This window comes from Rhinolophus ferrumequinum, chromosome 21 (genome assembly GCF_004115265.2).
Source record: "Rhinolophus ferrumequinum isolate MPI-CBG mRhiFer1 chromosome 21, mRhiFer1_v1.p, whole genome shotgun sequence".
In the NCBI taxonomy this organism is placed as follows: domain Eukaryota; kingdom Metazoa; phylum Chordata; class Mammalia; order Chiroptera; family Rhinolophidae; genus Rhinolophus; species Rhinolophus ferrumequinum.
In genome coordinates this window covers 37,074,697-37,095,301 of record NC_046304.1, presented here as the reverse complement: position 1 = coordinate 37,095,301, position 20,605 = coordinate 37,074,697, and the positions used below count along the sequence as shown (strand labels likewise).

The following is a 20,605-nucleotide window of genomic DNA, read 5'->3' as shown; positions in this document are numbered from 1 at the left end:
AATTTCAACACAGCAAACCTCCTGTTTCATCTTAAGACAAATTTAAACCCATACATATTGGGATTGATTATTACGGAAGATAATTTATGCAACCAGGAGCCAAAGATGCTAAGTTAGCAGAAAGAAACCATGCAAGTAAGCAGACTCGAGCACATGTGGGACACACCTTCTCAGTATATAAAGGCTTGTCACTGTCCTTGGTAGCAGCAGGCGCTCCCAGGGCTAAAGAGCATCACCATGTCTGTTAAATACAGCTCGAGCAAGCAATACTCTTCCTCCCGCAGTGGAGGAGGAAAAGGGTCATCCCACAGAATTTCGAGCAGCAGAGGCTCCCAGGGGGGAGGATTTAGCTCAGGGGGCGGTGGGTTCAGTGGTGGCTCTTTTAGCCGTGGGAGCTCTGGAGGAGGCTGCTTTGGGGGCTCCTCGGGAGGCTATGGAGGAGGGCAAGGAGGTTTTGGTGGGGGCAGTTTTGGTGGGGGCTACGGAGGAGGTAGCTCAGGTTGGGGCTGGGGCTCAAACAGCTATGGTGGGGGCTACGGCGGCGGAGGCGGCTTCGGTGGGGGCTACGGCGGAGGCAGCTACGGCGGAGGCGGCTTCGGCGGGGGAGGCTTCGGAGGAGATGGTGGCCTTCTCTCTGGAAATGAAAAAGTAACCATGCAGAATCTGAACGACCGCCTGGCTTCCTACTTGGATAAAGTTCGGGCTCTGGAAGAATCAAACTATGAGCTAGAAGGCAAGATCAAAGAGTGGTATGAAAAGAATAGCAAATCAAGCCAGGGAGACTCTCGTGACTACAGCAAATACTACCAAACCATCGAAGATCTTAAAAATCAGGTAAGGGGCATTTTAAAAATCCAACTTTAAGCCTGTTTTTCATCCATGTGATTCAGATAGATCAATCCTAACTTAACCATGATGTACCTGTTCGCTGTGTTTGTCTATGTTACTTTCTTGCTTCCAAAAGCAATCCAGTCTCATGAAAGGTAAGTATTTGTAAGGATATGGTCATTGCAATCTTCGTCCAACATGTGTGGTGTGTGTCTTATAGGATGGCGGATTACTGAGAATTGTTTTGGTTTTAAGTAGTGTATAATGAGTCCACAGTGAAAATACACTAGATCATTTACAAATATAAAAACTGAAAGAATTGTTAAATGAGTCAGAACAAAATATTATTCAGATTGATGACCAAAAAAAAAAAAAAAGTACTCATTACCAACATGGCAAGAAACATGAACTCCCTGGTATGGAAATGGGATATGGCTTGCCTCTAGGGATTTGTGAATTGTAACTATCGTATGCCAGCTTGGAGTGTAGTAACTTAGAATATGTATTTATAACAAATTAAACCAAAGACAGGTATGAGTCAGTCAAAAGTTGGCTGAAAAACATGGAAATCACACAATATAAAAGAAAGGGATGTACATGCAGGAACACAGCTATATAATTCCAGTTAGTTTTCAGAAAGGGATGATATAGAAATAGAAGAGTATAGAATCTTCAAGAGAACAAAGGACTCAAATTTATGTATAAAGGTAAGCAAGCGTGCACTATTTCACATTTAAAATAAAAAGATTCCCTCAAGATTTTATAAGAGAACAACATGAAAATGCAGTTCACCTATGCCACTGCAAAAGCCGTATCGGTATCTGATTTCTTTGCTTTTTCCTGCAGATCCTTAATCTAACAACTGATAATGCCAATGTCCTGCTTCAGATCGACAATGCCAGGCTGGCAGCGGATGACTTCAGGCTGAAGTAAGCCAAGTGAATGGGATACAATACTGTCACCAAAAAATACACAAGTTGTTTTTAACAATGACCTTGAATGCCCAAAATGGCATGTGCCTTTTCCTGAATTCATTCAAAGTTACAGTATTGGAGTTGTCAGGGAAATTTTCAATTTCCATATTACCTTTTAGGGCAATCGATATTAAAAGAAGAAAATGTGTTTTAAAGGAACTGCTATGCTTCTTTGCATTAAATCACTAATATCCCTCTGTGAATTAGTATATGATCGATTTTGCCATGATATGAACTCTATATTGGCTTTTTAAATAGTCTGTGCCCAGGTCCACCTCCCTTATATAAGTTATAGCCAGCAATTGTATCATGCGTCTTTCAGGTATGAGAATGAGGTAGCCCTGCGCCAGAGCGTGGATGCTGACATCAATGGCCTGCGCAGGGTGCTGGACGAGCTGACCCTGGCCAAGGCTGACCTGGAGATGCAGATCGAGAGCCTGACTGAGGAGCTGGCCTACCTGAAGAAGAACCACGAGGAGGTGAGGCAAAAAGTTGTATGCACTTCCCCCAGCCAAGAGGGTTTATCGCGGTCACAGTGCAGGCATTCATCTTCTCTATTCCTCAAACAGGAAATGAAAGACCTTCAAAATGTGTCCACTGGTGATGTGAACGTGGAAATGAATGCTGCCCCAGGTGTTGACTTGACCCAACTTCTGAATAACATGAGAAGCCAGTATGAACAACTTGCTGAACAAAACCGCAAAGACGCTGAAGCCTGGTTCAATGAAAAGGTAATTCACCGTCCTTCATAGTGAAGCCAAGGGAAGTTTGGTATCCTTTCAAATTTTCTCATCTTTTCCTTTTTTTTTTTTGTACTATAGAGCAAGGAACTGACTACAGAAATTGATAGTAACATTGAACAAATGTCCAGCCACAAAAGTGAAATTACTGAATTGAGACGCACTGTTCAAGGTCTGGAGATCGAACTACAGTCCCAGATAGCCCTGGTATGTTACTTCTCTTGTGAAATGACTTCAATTTTATCACACGAAGGTTTGTGTTCATGTAAGAATATGCAACACAACAGAAATGGACAGTAAGGATAAGAAAGAAAAATAAAATGGGAGCTCTTTGTTAATGGGAAAAAAGTAGTATTGGCATTAATCTAAAAGTACTGAAACTGAAAAGCTGCCGTTAAATGTAAAACACAAATTCCATTCATTTTCTTTATGCTTCTATATGATGTCTTATTAAATTATTAAATAAGCTTCACTGTACTCAGTTGAACCACAGTGTTGTTAAGCCACAATATATTCTCTCCTCTTTTCAGAAACAATCCCTGGAAGCCTCCTTGGCAGAAACAGAAGGTCGCTACTGTGTGCAGCTCTCACAGATTCAGGTCCAGATCTCCTCTCTGGAAGAACAATTACAACAGATTCGAGGTGAAACCGAGTGCCAGAATGCTGAGTACCAACAACTCCTGGATATCAAGATCCGACTGGAGAATGAAATTCAAACCTACCGCAGCCTGCTAGAAGGAGAGGGAAGGTAACCATAAAATTTTTAAAAATTATCCCGATTGCTTTTATTCAACATTCCAAGTCTCGAGGCCTTCCCAAAATCCAAGGAAATGCAAGAGAATGGGAGCAACGGGGGAGAAGGGAGGAGGCAGGGTGCAGAAAAAGGCGCAGGCCACCAGTCTCCATTTCCCATGAATTTGGGAAATTGGGGGAACGATTCTTACGGTTGTGTGTGTGTAAAACTGTTTTTAAAGAATGGGTTTTAAAATACAAACTTGGCAGGGCAGGGGTTCGCCGAAACACCTTTTATTTATTTTCTAAAGTAACAATGATCTGGAAAGCGACCCACCGGTTTCCAATTGACAGAGGGAACTGAGTGTGACGTTTACTCCCAATAGTTCCGGCGGCGGCTACCGCGGCGGGCGAGGCGGCGGAAGTTCCGGCGGCTACGGCGGCGGAAGTTCCGGCGGCGGCGGCGGCGGCTACGGCGGCGGAAGCTCCGGTGGCGGCGGCGGCGGCTACGGCGGCGGAAGCTCCGGTGGCGGCGGCGGCGGCTATGGCGGCGGCTCCTCCGGTGGCGGCCACAAGTCCTCTTCCGGGTCCGCTGGAGAGTCCTCCTCTAAGGGACCAAGGTCAGCCGAAACTACCTGGGGTAATAAGAATTCGTTTTAACTTTTGTTGCTTTTGAAGCTCTAGAAGCTGTTTAAAAAAGTTAAAATCTTAGACAAAGTTACCACTTGCATTTTTTTTTTAACAAACCATACTCTTGATACCAATCTTGAAGGGAAAAATGGCATGATCTGAAATGCTATCACTTACACATTGCTCAGATTTTTTTTTAAAGCAATGTAAAAAAGTTAATTTTTTTTTAATTTAGTGTATATATTTTTTAAAATTTTTGCTTGCTAATTTGTGGGGGGGGGGCCCACAAATTGCTTAGTCGAAATTCTATTTGTTTTTTCTTTTTGTGATTTACATACAGATACTAACAAAACCAGAGTGATCAAGACAATTATTGAAGAAGTGGCACCTGATGGTAGAGTCCTTTCATCTATGGTAGAATCAGAAACCAAGCGACAGTACTATTAAGCCACATCAAGAGAAAAGTCTCCCTTCGTACAGGCCATTTTATACAGATGCATGAAAAACAAAATCTCCAAGAAAACACGTCAGTCTTAATGGTCTGTGGAAACAGGTTCACTCCTTCAATAAGGTGTCTAAAAGGTGTTTTGTGATTTCTGTATTTCTTCTTTTCACTTTACCAGAATATGTTCTTTAATGGAAAAAAAAGAAAAACTTTCTATTCTCATTTACTAATGAATTTCAATAAACTTTCTAACTGATGCAAACTATCCAATTTGGTCAGAATTGTCTTTATTTAAATTAGATAATGTTTTTAACTTTAAAGACTCGTAAACTATAGCATTTGAAGATTGACTTATCCAGAAATTCTGAAGACAGAATTATTGTCATTATGATTTCTCCGAGTACATTTTTTAATCTTGTGGGTATGTTGAACCAATGTCAAGTAACCATGAGTCCCCAATCTTACTCTTTCTTAAAGATATGCAATATGTGGGAAACTCCCAGCTTCAAATTATTGCAAGTCTGGAAATTCCGAAATATCTCAAATAAGACCCCCAAAATAAAGTTAGTTGGAAATTTCATATTTTCTGATTACTTCTTACATTTACCTGTCCGTATTTTCTTCCCATTACTATATGACTTCTGCTTAAGAGGTATCTTCAAACACTTTCTAGCCCAGTAAAATCATATCACCCCCACATAATTATTAGGTGTCTATCAAATGAATAGGGGAAGTACTTTCAAGACATGGTGATGCCAATTCAACCAAAAGGACACCTCTAGGTTTCTGTCTTTGCCATCCTTGCCCAGTGATCAGTACTAAGGATCTGGTACTTGTAGGGTCAACCCCAGCACAGCCTTCAGCCAATAAGAACCTGACTGACATTACTTTGTACTCTGCCGGTATATAGGATAGGTAAGGGCTGGAGTTACTCTGTGCCCCTAAGACAACCTTGTGTTTCCTGGTGGGTTCCTGGATTACCCATGTCCACCAAGTAGCATTCCTCAATATCCTTCTTGATTGAAGTTCCAGTTTTCCCCAGGACCTGAGTCCTGGTCCCCAGGCCATTTGCTTGGGACTCCTGCTATGTAAACCCTATGGTCTATACCCCAAATTGGTGACTGAAGCTCTATTTCAATGTGAATGGATTTCCCTGTAATCAAATTTCCATGAACTACCTGGCACCAAATATTACCATAGTTCAGACTCTTCACTTTAGTTCCTATGTCCTTTTTTATAGGTACCAGCCACTCCTTTGGTGGGTCAGTCTTCTAAGGCTCACTGTTGAAGTCTCAACATGCTACATTGTAAAACCCTGCTGGGTTAGGACACTTGGATCACCTACTGTGTATATACTGACTGCTGTTCAAAAACACTATCTTTTAAAACATTATCTAACAAAGTTAACCAAGTCTCTGGGACCTAGAGTATTGTTCCATAATCTGAGATGCCCATTCTCCTTATTCTGAAGAAATAAATGTTTTCATATTCAGTAACACTGATTTGATACAAATATAAATGTTTTTATAGATAGTTCTGTTTGTTATTAAGCTTTGTCTCTTCTACCCATTCGTAAGCCAGGTTCTCAGCTAGTCAGAGTTCTTTATCTGGTTGGGTGGTGAGCCAAACCTTCATTCCTGAAAGGTCAATCATGATGGTCCTGTCTTCTTACCTTTTCAATCTTCTAATATCTCATTAAACAAGTGTTTATTTTAAATCCTCTCTGATAAAGAACTACTTTCTTGATGGATGTTAACTTATAATCATTTTTGCAATATATGTGTGTCAAATCATACTGTACACCTTAAATTTGTACAAATGCTTTATATCAATATATCTCAATAAAACTGACAAAAAGAACTACTTTTTTTTTTTACTGGACTCTGAAACTGCAGTTTAATAAACACTGTGTCTAAACAAACAATTTTAACAAGAACTTTAGTATTTACAGTAAATTGTTAACTGTACAGGTCACTATTTCTAATACATAGATTTATCATGTAGCCATTAATAAAAAAATTTGTACATATTCTTCAGATTCTAAACTTGTCACTGAGTCCTGCTATTTAAGCTGGACAGTGTCCAAAGACACTAGGGGCAATTTTGTGCGCTCATGTGGAATCCTACTAAACAGCTAAAGCTAGTTTCTCCAGAGATTTTGCCTTGCGCTGCTATAGGTCTTAAAGCTTTGCACCCTGACCTTGATGTTCATGGTGGCTTGATATTTTGCTTGGGCATGGAGAAATAACTGTTATAGTCAGCTTTATAGGGGAAATAGCTTGAGTGAGGATAATTAAGGTCCAAACAGTATTTACCACCCAGATTGCCTCTTGAGAGTAGGAATTAGGGAAAGAGCTCCTTTGTCGTTAAAAGCATGCATTTCAACATCATGGTTCCTGGACTTCGTATCCTGGCACTAGCATTTACAAATCATATAACTTCTGGATGAGTTATTTTAACCATTCTGAGTCTGTTTTCTATACAATAGAAAATCATACGAGATTTTTGTGGGGATAAATGAGTTAATACCTACAAAGCCCTTAGAAAAATGCCTACCATTGAGTAGATACTAAAGGAATAGAATTCTGTTCGTCTTCAAAGAAATATGCTTATTGGTTAAATAACTTAGTTTCCCCGTATTCATCATAAGATGAATATGAGCATCACAATAACTTGTTAGAGTAGGTGATCATTAATCCTCTGCTTAGGGGCTAGAGAACAGGCCAGGTTGCTGTCCTAGGGCTGAAAACTAAATTCCAGACAGCAGGAATAACGGTGGAAGTGTCACAAAGGATTATGACTAATCTAGTCCTGTGAACCTGAGGTCCAATAATACAGAGCAAAAGGTTTGGGAAAATTAATGAGAAGGACCAGATGATTGCCCCAAAGGTTTAAGATAGTTGACCATCCCTAAAACTTATAGCTGTGGTCACCTGATCATGGTGCAAACTATCCAAGCTGTGTCACTGTGTGACAAAGAGAGACAAGTTACTACACAAGAGATCCAGTATTGAAAACAGGTATAAAGAATATATCTTTTCTGAAGGATACTTCTTGAACCAGGTTGTCCCACAGAAAGCCATGCCAAAGGAGGAAGGACTCTGAGCTGTCACCTTCATCCTCAGTGTCTTTAGATAAAAGCAACACCATCACATCCCAACACTGAAGAAGAGATCTTTCCAGCCTACTACCCCTTAGAAAAGGATGGAATTCTTGTTAATTGGTATAAATATTGGATATGACCTTGGGGAAGGATTTGGGTAGTGTTCTGAAAAATTTGTCCTGTAGGATTTTAGCAAAAACAAATTCACATATTTAAGCTTTTAATTAGTCTTTCCTACTCAGAATAAGTTATCTTAGGAGAAATGCTTGGAAAATCTGAATAAATAGATTCAAAGGCTACCTGAATTGTGACCAAGCTAATGACCCCCTCATTAAAAGTCTTGATTTATAGAGAGAGCTTTTGTAAGGTTTTATAAAGTAGGAAATTTTAAGGGAAAACTAGAAAACAAAATGGCATTAAAATGCATCTTGCTAGATTGAACAACAGTTGTTGTAAAGATAAAAGCAAGTGTGGTGTTGACAATGAGCACATGAAAAGATGCTCAACGTCACTAACCATTCGGGAAATGCAAATCAAAACTACAATGAGATACCACCTCACACTCATTAAGATAATTACTATCAAAAAATATAAAATGGCAAGTGTTAGCAAGGATAGGGAAAAATTGGAAGCCTTGTCCCCTGTTGGTGGGAATGCAAAATGGCACAGCTGCTGTGGAACATAGTATGATGGTTCCTCAAAAAACTTAAAAATAGAATTACCATAGGATCCAGCAATAGCATGTCTGGGTCCAAAAGTATTGAAATCAGGGGCCATGTTTACTGCAGAAATATTCACAATGAAAGCTTTGGAGGCACGTATTTTCTTCCCCTCTGTATCCCCTGCTACTAGTACACTGCCTGCCTGGTGTATAGTAGGTGCTCATTAAAGTTTCCTTTATGTTATTATAAGGTTTATAAGAAACATAAGTTGTTATAAGAAACATAAATTTCCTCATCTTAAATCAGAGGAAAGTAGCCTTTCTTCACAATTCCCAGATTCACTGTAAGGTTCAGATGAGATACAAGAAATCCCTTTGGAAGCTGTAAAGTATCACATAAATGTAAGGAAGTCTTGTCTTTATATTCACTGCGCTCTGGCACTTTGGAAAGATCAATATTGAGATTACTTCTTATCAGGAGTTGAATAATTCCCAGTTGAAGGCATGTGGGGCCCAGGGTGAAGTGGAGGTTCAGACCTCAGCAACATCCATTTGAAGGTGAGCACTGCCCCCTGGTGGAAGTAGAGGGCAGGGGCAAGTGTGGGTAACAAAGGGGGATTGCCAGGGGTCATGCGGACTGAAAAGGAAAAACCACTTATTTAAACGTAGGCTTTTTTAAAAAACAGCTTCTTTCCTTTTTTGTCATAAAATGTTCTTTTGGAAATATTTTCTTTATATATGCAGGATATAGACACATTACACCAACAACTTGTCTAATTATTATTTACAGTTAATCAGGCACTGAAGAGATTTTACAATTCCTTATGTGTTAATATTCTAATTATTTCATATTTTAATTCAATAATTCAATAAATTAATTTAAAAAATAATCTTACAATTTATACGACATGTTAAGACCATTGATGTCAACATATAACATAGGTATTCATGTTAGCACGTATGTCTAAAATATGCTCATGATACCAGAATGTCAAGGCCATCTTGAACATATGCCGAGTCTTCAGCTGGCATGTGCCTGGTGACTCTGAGCAAATTGTTTAATGTTTCTGGGTCTCAGCTGCCTCACCTGCCAAATACAGGGGCTGAGTTAGGTGATGTCTAAGGCTCTTTGCAGCTCTAAAAAGATTTTACAACTGTGCCTAGAAGAAGCATTTAAAGGCCATGCTGGTGCTGGTCCCAGCACCAGCTCACCAGGATTCACACTGCTCGTGCCAACAGGGTTCCAAGAGACACCTTGAGTGTCCTGGTAGCAAAACAACTTTATACCTGTCTTCACCGCAGAACCTAAAACCAGTCAAGTCCAAGTTTCCTCCTATCCCCCTCCACCTTCTTCACCCCCGCTCCTTGCCACTGCCTCAGAAGGAGGCTTCTCAGGTCACTTCTCCTTGCTCACCTCACCTTCCTTCTCAGCTTGACCTCCCCAGTCCCCTACACACACACACACACACACACACACACACACACACACAGTGTGTAACACAATAATAATAATAACAGCTGACAGTTTTTCATTTGCCAGGCAAATTGCTAAACGTGATCTCTTTTAATGTCTCAACAAACTTATGAGGTGGAAACCCTTTTTATCCACATTTTGACAATCATCCTAACCCTTTCTATAGGGCTCCCTGCAAAAAGGGCTCAATTGAAAAGATTTTTTTCTTTTAATCATTAACCATTCAATGTACCTTTCTCCTATATTGGCCTAGGAACTTTTTCTATCGGAAACTGATCATTCATCCCCTATATCCATTCTCATCTTTCTCTCCACCCTTAAATTCCCTCCCGCATCCCTTCCCTCTCCCATTTCCTCTCCTTTTCTCTCTTCAGCCTTTATCTCCCCTCTTCCATCTCCCCTTCCACTTCTCTCCCCATTCCCTTATCTCCTCCACTCCCACTCCACTTCCTCATACCTAATATACGGATTTCAAGGCAGGTTCTGTATTCTTTTGATCCCCAATGCCACATCCAGCTTCATGTCATTTAATTCTTAAGCTAAAAGTCTTCTTTTGAAGCTAATGACATCCAATTGCCTCTCACCACACTCTCATTACCCAATAATTTTGGCGCCTGGCACACAGTCCACTTCTCTTCCATTTCCTGCCATCATTTAACACCATAATCTAATAGTTCCTAATCTCCTAGTCCAGTGACTTTCAGGTCAGTCCACTTCTGACCTTTTATTCCAGTGACTGTTGGATCCAGTCCCTATGGCTATTGGCTGAACTTTGTCAAGATCTGGGGCTGTGCCTACTTTAACATTCTAAACTCTGGCTTCCATTATCCAACTTTAACCCATCTTCCTTCACTTCTATCAATCTCCTGCTCGTTCTCTGACTACTCCGTGGCCACATAAACATGCCCAATGACTCAACCTTTGTCTTTTTCCTCAGTGACTCTGTCCCTCTGGTCCTATTACCTTCCTTGTATATGACCATATGGTCCATCACCTCAACTGTACCTCAGGAACACCAGAAACTTCTCTGGTACTTTTTCCTTTTTCCGAACCTGTCTTCAAACTCCAAAACATACATCAGTCTGATCACATCTCCTCTATTCCTACACCAGGATAACTTTCCAATAGAATTTTGAATGTCATTACAAATGAGAATTGGGCCCTCAGTTATTTCTGACAATCCCTGCACTCATGGCTAGTCAGGTATTTTTCCCAGTTCCATGCACTTACGCTATCCATTCACAGTTCCTATTAGTCAACTTCATCTGAGACATTCCATCAGTCCCTCAAAGCCAACTGGTCCAAAACTAAAGTCAGTCTTATCCTCCTCCTATATTCCCTATCTTGGCTAACCTTATGGGATCCCAGATTATTACCTAATCAATTACCTAAGAGTCATCCCCAACTCTTCTTTATTCTCCAAATTCAATCCATGATCATATCCTCCCAACTTCTTCTTTTTTCCATATCTTTCCCAGCAGGACCCTTGTCCTAACCTTATAGTTGACCTCTTTTCTCATTTCAACCTGATATGTTGGCCTCTGCTTTTCACTTAGGATTCATTCCAAATTCCTTAGACTAGCACAGAAGGCTGAAGATGATCCAGCCCCTATCTAGTCTTGACCTTATATTTCTTAAAGATTGTAATCATATCTCTTTCATCTCTGCATTTATTTAGCATCATGTCTTCATTTTTGCATTTAACACTGAACACTAGACATAGTAGTTACACATGTTAAATACAGGAATCAGTCAATATTTATGTCACTGTTCAAGGTAATTAATAGGTGTCATAATCATGGTAAGACCAGAGAAGTTACTGGGATCATATATTTTTTTAAATAATGCTTTTGTCCTGCTCTGGTGGTGTAAAATATGTGTTTCTGTTGTTAATGGTTCTTTATATACTCTGGTAATTAAGACCCAACTGTAGCTGATAGTACCCTACTATAGTCTTACTTAACTTTTAAAACTTTATAATATCCTATGTCAGATAATGATGGTATATTCTTCGGGTCTAGATGAAAGTAAAGGATTACTCACTCAAAATTAGAAGTTAAAATAATGAACTTAATATAGAATGAGCCCTATTATATTCAAGATAACAAACACCCTGAAGCAACAGCTAAGGATGTTAGACATTAATTTTTGTAAATCATCCAATTATGCATAATTTCATGCTAGTCTCAATGATGCCATTTTTTTTTTTTGGCATGCATTACTCAAATAGAAACACCCCAATAATTGGGTATAAAAGCCCAAATAAACCATCAGTGCACAATATTCTGTTCTCCTTTGAAGTTACAGCTGTCCACAGACAAGGCGAACGTTTCTCATACTACCATGTCTCTCCGATTTTCTAGTGGGTCCAGGCGTATTTGCTTATGGTCTGGAACTGGATCTGTCAGACCACCCAGTGGAGGTGCAGGTTTTGCAGGTAGCAATGCATGTGGCAGCTCTGTTGCTGGAAGTGGATTTTCCTGTGCTTTGGGAGGGGGCTTAGGCAGTGTTTCTGGTGGGAACCATGCTGGTAGTGCCCTTGGAAATGCTGCTTGTGCCGGCTTTGCTGGAAGTGAAGGGGGACTCCTCTCTGGGAATGAGAAGGTGACCATGCAAAATCTTAATGACCGCCTGGCATCCTACCTGGATAACGTGCGTGCTCTGGAGGAGGCAAATGCTGAACTAGAGAGAAAAATCAAGGGTTGGTATGAAAAATATGGTCCTGGATCATGCCGTGGACTTGATCATGACTACAGCAGATATCACTTAACTATCGAAGATCTTAAAAATAAGGTGAGAAATCACAATTTTGGTATTATTCAGAGTATTTACAACTAAAAATTACCTAACAAGAAGCATAGAATTACAATAGGAAATGCTTCATAACTGTTACCTGTAATTTATATTGTATTTACTAATTATTTATTTTGATAAATTATTCTTCCTAGTAGTCAAAAATAGGCACTTTAATTCATGAATTTCAATGTAGCTTAAATGTTACTAATTCCATGATTGTTTATTTTGAAATATATTCATTGATAAGAAAGTATCATATTCTAAGTTATATGAGTATAGAGAAGAAACGAAACCATATCTGTAATTTTTATAAGTTAAATTTTAAGCATTTTGGTTGTTACTTAAGGAAGTTAGATTTTTTATGCAAAAACTTAATTGTGTAACACTTTTTATTTCCCGAATAAAAAATTATAAAAGCAGACTTATTTGCTGTGTTCTCCCTTTTGATTTCTTCTAGATTATCTCTTCCACTACTGCTAATGCTAACGTCATTCTGCAGATCGATAACGCTAGACTGGCTGCTGATGATTTCCGGCTAAAGTAAGTGATAGAAAATAATCATGCTCTAGAAAAAGTGTCCTATCTATTTTATGTGTTAAATAAAATTTTCAATTTCAATTTCATGCCAAGTAGAATAAACTATAGCCTAAGAGACTGAAGGAAGTAACACATGTTATAATACCATAATACGATACAAAGCATGTTATAATATTTCCATCAGCTATACTCAGAATTTCTACATATTCATTATGTTGTTGGGACAAAATATCAATGTATTTCTATGCCTGCCTAGCACAGTGCTGAGAATAAAGTAGATGTTTGTAAATATTTGTTAACTAAGTAAAAATATTGATTAAGATAAAATTCTAAATAGATATATTGCGATTTAATTGGGATAGGCCATTGGAATTTGTGTGACTAAATATCTGCAGATTATCCTGCACAGAATTGGGTGAGTGGAGTGGAGAAGGGCTTTCTTTTGTATATTTTTATGGTATTTAGAGTCCTAATTCAATTCTTTCACTTTCTGTTGAGGTTTTATTTTTCCATCTCTTGAGGTCGTCTCTCTTGTGCTGATATGCATTTATTGCCTCCCAAGGTATGAAAATGAGCTCGCCCTTCACCAAAACACAGAGGCCGACATCAATGGGCTGCGGCGAGTCCTGGACGAACTCACGCTCTGCAGGACCGACCAGGAGCTACAGTATGAATCCCTGAGTGAAGAGCTGACGTATCTCAAGAAGAACCATGAAGAGGTAGGAGAAGCTTTACTTCTAGTCACATCACAATGCTGGACATTTTAAACACGTTGAGGGGAGCCATTAAATTACAATAGGAATTCATGCTCATTATAATCGTTCAAGCAATGCCATGGCATGTAAAGAATTTCATTTCTTCCACTCTGCCCTGCTACTCTCATCCCCCAAGCTAATAAATGTTAACAATTTGATCTGTAGCCTTCCAGTTTTTAGACTGATATAATAGTCTATCCTTCTGAATAATAATACATTCATTTTGTATTAATGCAACCATTTTTCTTTTCACTATATTATTTCTTCTATTCACATAGGCTTTTCTTGAGGTCAATCTTCTCACAAAAGATCTCTCTGACCAGGAAGATGTTAATGTTTTCTCTACTTAATGAGTCTGGGTTTACTTTAATGTTGAACCCTGCACAATAATAACCCCATTATTTGTCATATAACACCAGGGAACTTCCCTAAGAAAACTATTATCCCAAAAGTAATTGCAAAGTCTCCAAAACCATGGATGACAAATTTTCATAAAACAACTTAAGACAGGATGGGTGTGCCCCATCATTGGTTAAAAATGGCTAAAACACCATATCTACTTGCCCCAAAGGGGAAAATTATGGGAGAGGGAAAGAGAAGGGAAAATTTCAAAAAGAAAAATGAAAATAAAAGAGAAATGGGAGAGGAAAGAGTGTCCCAGAGCAGAAGTCTGGAAAAGTCAGGCCACCCAAGAATATTAGCAGGAGAGTGAAAAAGTAATTTCCATGCATTGCAGCGGAAAAGAAACAGTCCCAGAAAAGAAGACATAGCAACCACAGGTGTCTGGCCAGGGTGGGGCCAGGATCACAGCAGGATTCATTGTCCCCCTTAAAGACACACTAACCAAAAGAAGGTGCCTCTGAATGTACTGAGGGTAAGAATAAGAGCCACTCAAATCTCAACTCCTGAGAGTGTCATATCTACCACACTCACCAGTGACCAGTGTCCCTAGGATAACTTCAAGCAATTCAATTTTCAAATTTTTTAACACCAGGAATTTTTCTTCACCTGAACTCTTACACAAAACCCCCAAAATATGGAAATAAAGTAATCAGTGTTCTCCTTGGGCAATGTAAATCTTGTGCTCTTGGTGGACACTGGAAAGCCACTGATCTAGGGTCATAAAAATATGGTTCAAGAAAGCAGAAATACCAACCCATCAAAAGCAGGTACAAATGAAAAAGGTCAACTACCTAAAGAACTAAGTGCAAATCACTGACAGGTTGATTTGTCCAGAAATCCTTTGTTTGACTGGGTCAGACTACTTAATGATTCTGCTTGGGACATATCCTAGCACACATGGGCCATAGAACGTAGTTGCTAAGAGCAGACACTCTAGAACCAGAGCACCTATCGTGTTCAAATCGCAGAGTGTTTGAATCCCAGCCTTTTAAAGTACTAAGAATACTGGGTGATTACTTTAACCTCTCTGTGCCTCAGTTTCCTAATCTATAAAATAGAATAAGTCTAATAATAGTACCTACCACATAGAGATGTTAAAAGAAGTGAATGAGTCAATGCACGTAAACTGCTTAGAACAATGCCTGGTATTAACAAGCACTCCATAAATGTTAGCTGTTGTCCCTCAGATGAGAGATCCATGAAGGCAGGGATTTTTATTCGTTTTTTCCACTGCCCCCATCCACAACAGCGCTCCCTGACATTTAGTCAATGGCTGTGTGCTTAATAACTCTCTGGTCTTTGTAGCCCCTTCTCATCTAAAAGAATAGAACACTTCTTTGGAGATGTTGTGACTGTTTTCAGTTGTGGTGTTGTTTGTGGTTGTTTTGATTAACCGACAACTAATTAAACAGATGACTGGCATGACTATGGATCGAATAAGTCCGTTAAAAAAAAAATCGTGTGCCTTGAATTATACACTCGAAATTAAAGCACAGACTTTGAGATGTAAATAACACTTTAGGAAATTTCTCAGACGGCAGGTGAACATAAACGGCCCCTAAAGTCACGCTCATCTTTCTCTCCAGGAAATGAAGGCTCTACAGTGCGCCGCGGGGGGCAACGTGAATGTGGAGATGAACGCGGCGCCCGGCGTGGACCTCACGGTCCTGCTGAACAACATGCGCGCCGAGTACGAAGCCCTCGCGGAGCAGAACCGCCGGGATGCGGAGGCCTGGTTCAACGAGAAGGTGAGGGCCACGCACCCAGCCCTGCCCCCACCTCCCGGTGGGAACAGACCCGCTTAACCCCATTGCGCCTGGCTTTCCAGAGTGCCACCCTGCAGCAGCAGATCTCCGACGACGCGGGCGCGGCCACCTCGGCCAGGACCGAGCTGACAGAAATGAAGCGCACCCTGCAGACCCTGGAGATCGAGCTGCAGTCCCTTCTGGCAACGGTAGGTCAGAGAGCAGGTCAGCCTGGATCTCGTGATTCTAAAAAGTCAAACTGAAACTCTTCCCTTTTTCCCTGTTACAGCTTTACCTACAAACACTTAACAGAGAGAGCAAGAGAGACAGGGAGACACTCAGAAAGAGAGACAGACAGAGCTTTCTTCCTCCCTGAGGTCGCGGAGGATTTCGTTCCTGGCAGGTGCCCCGTGTTCATTTCATGAACTAGTTCCTTCCCCCAGGTAATTCATCTCAGCCCTGAGCAGCAAGCAGCTGCAGTATTGCTCCACCCGAAAATTAAGTGGCAGGCCTACAGTGTCAGGCGGCCATGCAAGGCCAAGCTAGTGTCACCAGCATTTCCTACTAGTGATGAAAGCCTATTAAAAAGCCACTTGGTGCTTTTCATCGGGCAGAGGAAAAGAGGGTACGTATCTGATCGATAGGAGCACCGTCCGTCAGCCTCTTCACCCCGGGTCCAGGGCAGAGGGCCCATCCTCATACACACCCCCAGAGCCACGCCAATTACTTCAGAGGTTACCATGGAAACAACCCAGGACGAAAGCCAGCTTCCTTTCTGGAGTGTGAGCTGGCAGCCCCCAAAAGGCTTGATTTTGAAAATTACCGGCATGTACCGTGTCCCAAGGATTCCCATCAGCATCAAAGGTTTCCTACTCCCTGAGGACACCAGGTTGTAACACACAGCAAGAGCCACTATTATACAAATGAGTACAGTGAGCCAAGAAAGAAAACATGACTCAAAACAAAAGGAAGATTATTTTGGTTTAGCCACCCAAAAAAGGCGAGGTCCTTTCTTACCATACCGTATTTAGATTGGAGACTTGTTTTACCACTGATTAACCCCAACTTAACTAGTGTGCCCCTCTTCTCCTCACTCTTGCCACCACTGCTGGCAGGTACGGGAGACCCTCCCTGCCACTTGGAGCTCCTGGAACCCTTCTCTCTTCCCCATTCCCTTCTTTCCTACAACTAGAACCCTGAGGATCTGTTCCTAATGCTCCACCCTGAGCACCAATCCTCCTCCTCATTTCATTAAAGGAAATAAATTCCTGAGTTCTCAGATCAATCAAAATTTAAGCATTTTCACATAGAAACATTGGTGTTAGAAAGTAGTTGGGTTCTCTCAGCAGCCGGTAGTACTATATAGTTTGAGTACTATAATCCACAATCAAAAGCCCATTTTCACACACAACATAATGAATTATAGAATAATGGTGGCCTAGAACTTAACTTCCATACCTGACACACTTTTGTCATAAGATGAATTCTAAACACAATCTCCTATAGTTTAGGACACGAATCATGTGTAAGTTGGGAGTTGTCTAAATGTAGAAAGGTTTCATATGCTTCCCGTAACATTCAAACTCCCAAGTTCACCCTGTCCTCCTTCCTTGTCTATTAGGTTGGTGCAAAAGTAATTGTGGTTTAAAAGGTTAAAAATAATTGCAGAAACCACAATTACTTTTGCACCAACATAATATAAGCCAAGCTTTACAGCAGAAGGCTGTGAGATAGAGATGCTGTCCCTTCTGCTTTAATAAGACCGGGTCTTATATTAGGTTTTGCTCCAAAAGACACATTAAGGTTTATGTTCAGGGGATATCCTCCTGAAAAAAATCATGCTAGGGCTTGTTTTCCAGCTGGGTCTTATTTGGGGGGAAACATGGTAGTAACCTTAAAAAGGAATACCACATGAAGACACCTCATCAGGAAAATTAAAGGTTAACCAGCCGAGCACACAGCTCACTGACATCCTGCCACTTGCTGCCTCACCCTCCACATTACTACCATCCTGCTCACCTTCCACTCCGTTGTCCCCAGAGAACCCAGCACCACCCATGTAATGTACCGGTCAGCCTGCTGGACCCAAGCTTTGCCTGTTGTGACAAATATTTTATAACTCCCTCTTTACAATCCTAGAATGAAGTCAATAGATAATATAATTAGCAATACACACACCAAAAAATTTAAAACTAGTGTAATGGCATAACTGCAATAAAAAGGAAAAATAAAAGTATTTTTAAATAAATGTATTTTCTATGTAAATACTGGGCCCAACTACCCTAGCACATATAGTGAAAGAGACAGAGGCTTACACATTCCTTTGATAAGTAAGTTTTATTTTAAACAATGTAAGACCAGGAGCTGCTCCACACAAGAAGCAAAGGAAAATGAAAGAGTGGAGTGGGGGTGGATACTCGGATAATAACCAATATCAGGAGAAGTAATAACCACCCAGATGTGTTTATATATGATAAAGGGAAAGAGGAAAATGACTTTAATTGAAGTAGGGAATCACATGACAAGACAAATTACAGACTATGGAAGTAGAAATGAGGAGGTATAATATTCATGAGTAGTGTTGAAATAATGACTTGTACTATGTTGTGAAATATATCTCTTGTCTTGAAATCCCGCCCCTGTTAAGGCATTCATTCAATCTCCAGTGCTTAAGAAAAGGCCTTTGATTGACAATTAAAAATTGAGGACGGATTAGAAAAAGAAACAGCAGCACAAAAGTTCTTGAAACAGTGGTGGGGATAGTAGCAGAATAAGATCGAAAAAAATAAGCAACACAAAGATAAATATGTAATTTTATAATTTTGCTACCCCAAAAATGTATTTTCTTTTGATTTCTTATTGTGTTACTCCAAAAAAAGTATTTTAATGTATAGGTTGGTCAAAATACGAAATTTTACCTAAATATCATGAATGTCCATTGGAACATTCAAAAGTCTTGTGGGAAGAGGGTTATTTATCCCATGTCAGGTCATTCCGTATGCCTGGCCCCCACCTAGTAAATGTCAGTCACTTCCCCTTCCTCTCCACTTTCCATTTTTATGGTGATGAGCACCACCCATTTCCAAAACTTGTCCAGGGAGCAGTACTGCCTTTTGTTTGGAAACACTGGTCTACATAGTTTTCAAAGTGGCATCATCCGTTGCTCTGACATCTTTTATGTCCTCAGAAACAATCCCTGGAGTGCTCCTTGACAGAGACCGAAGGCAACTACTGTGCGCAGCTGGCCCAGATCCAGGCTCAGATCGGGGCCCTGGAGGAGCAGCTGCACCAGGTCAGAACTGAGACCGAGGGTCAGAAACTGGAGTACGAGCAGCTCCTGGACATCAAGGTCCATCTGGAAAAAGAAATTGACACCTACTGCCACCTGATAGATGGAGATGGAAAGTAAGTAACACTATTTGAAAATCCAGTTCTACCGGTACCTGTCTTAAACCACGACCATCCACTCACTGCCCACTCCCCTTCCATGCCTTCCAAGCCTTTTCTTGTTCCTACAGCAGAAAAGCATGTCCACCTCTTGCCCCTGCAGTCATCTCTTCCATACTTTGTACATCACTGCCTCTCTTTCATCTGCCTTGGATGACCCCAGTCAACCCTGCAGAAGCCCCCATTTATCATCCATGTCAATCACTGTGGGTATCAAAATTCTCCCCACCCCACCTCCCAGGTTTTATCCATCTTTCAGTTCATTCTAATATCACTGCTGCTCTGAAATAAATGTACTCTGCACAAACCCTCAGGATCTATATGTAAATATATAAATACATAAGTATGTGTATACACACACACACACACACACACACATATCCACCTTAACTTTTAAATTCTTGGGGTTAAAAAGTCAAATGGAAACAAGGTTGTTTCATATCCTCTTTTTCCATAACATGTAATTACTTTTAGTTCCTGCACAAAAAAAATTTTAATATCTTTCTTTATAAAAAACTACTATAAGATCTGTTATTGGCATATAAAGTTCACCTTGAATTCATGTTCACCTATTGATTCAGTGAATATTTCTCAACTGATAAAAAGAAATGTTAAAAGAAATTAACTATTTTTGTTTGTTTCTTTGTTTGTTTGTTTACAGCTCATGCTCTAAATCAAAGGGCTTTGGATTAGCAAGCTCCGGGAATTCAATTAAAGGTAATAAAATTTAGTTATGTTTCTATTGCAGCAAATACTTTTACATTAATGGTAACCATGCACCATGGTAAGTCTATATTCAAGCAATTTTAAGTAAAGTGTTTGGAATTTATAGTATTATTTTGAATGGATGAAACTATCCCAAAATATTATTATAAATCTATACTTACTCCCTCATCAAAAATGCAAATAATATATTACAACCAGCAGTGGAACTCCTTGTCAAGTAATCTTTTAGGTTGAATATGTGTATTCACATATGTTTTGTTTCTAGATTTACCCAAAACCACACTGGTAAAGACGGTGGTTGAAGAGATAGATCAACGTGGTAAAGTCCTTTCATCGAGGATTCACTCCATTGAAGAAAAGACATCTAAAATGACCAATGGCAAGACAGAACAAAGGGTTCCTTTCTAGCTGTCATGTTTGAGAAAGGAATAATGTGGGGAAATGTCCTGTACAACTGCATTATTCTAAATATCAAGGAGATAATAAAAATACTTTCTACCCTTAAAGACAAGTTACTTAGCAAAAATACCTGTTTTCTTCGTTAACTTTTACAGGAAGTTGGGTGTTTGTTTTCAAATAAATAAAAAAGTTGATGTTCACTCTTTTCCAT

The 20,605-nt window shown here is 40.0% G+C and overlaps 2 protein-coding genes across 3 annotated transcripts; both read left to right on the top strand.

The window, feature by feature from the left end:
- Positions 1-202: 202 nt before the first annotated feature.
- Positions 203-4,614, top strand: KRT10 (keratin 10). Of its 2 annotated transcripts, none has more exons than XM_033091910.1 (8): positions 203-834; positions 1,675-1,757; positions 2,125-2,281; positions 2,372-2,533; positions 2,624-2,749; positions 3,073-3,290; positions 3,661-3,914; positions 4,245-4,614. In XM_033091910.1, the coding sequence occupies exons 1-8, from the start codon at positions 238-240 to the stop codon at positions 4,349-4,351; spliced, it is 1,704 nt and encodes a 567-aa protein (XP_032947801.1). In that variant the 5' UTR covers positions 203-237; the 3' UTR covers positions 4,352-4,614. The 2 variants fall into 2 exon arrangements, with proteins under 2 accessions (XP_032947801.1, XP_032947803.1); XM_033091912.1 differs by having other exon boundaries at positions 204-834; positions 3,661-3,894.
- Positions 4,615-11,873: 7,259 nt separating this feature from the next.
- On the top strand, positions 11,874-20,605 carry KRT28 (keratin 28). Its single transcript, XM_033090788.1, has 8 exons — positions 11,874-12,380; positions 12,841-12,923; positions 13,483-13,639; positions 15,664-15,825; positions 15,906-16,031; positions 19,010-19,227; positions 19,931-19,986; positions 20,261-20,605. Exons 1-8 carry the CDS (start codon positions 11,931-11,933, stop codon positions 20,401-20,403), a joined length of 1,395 nt encoding a protein of 464 aa, XP_032946679.1. The 5' UTR covers positions 11,874-11,930; the 3' UTR covers positions 20,404-20,605.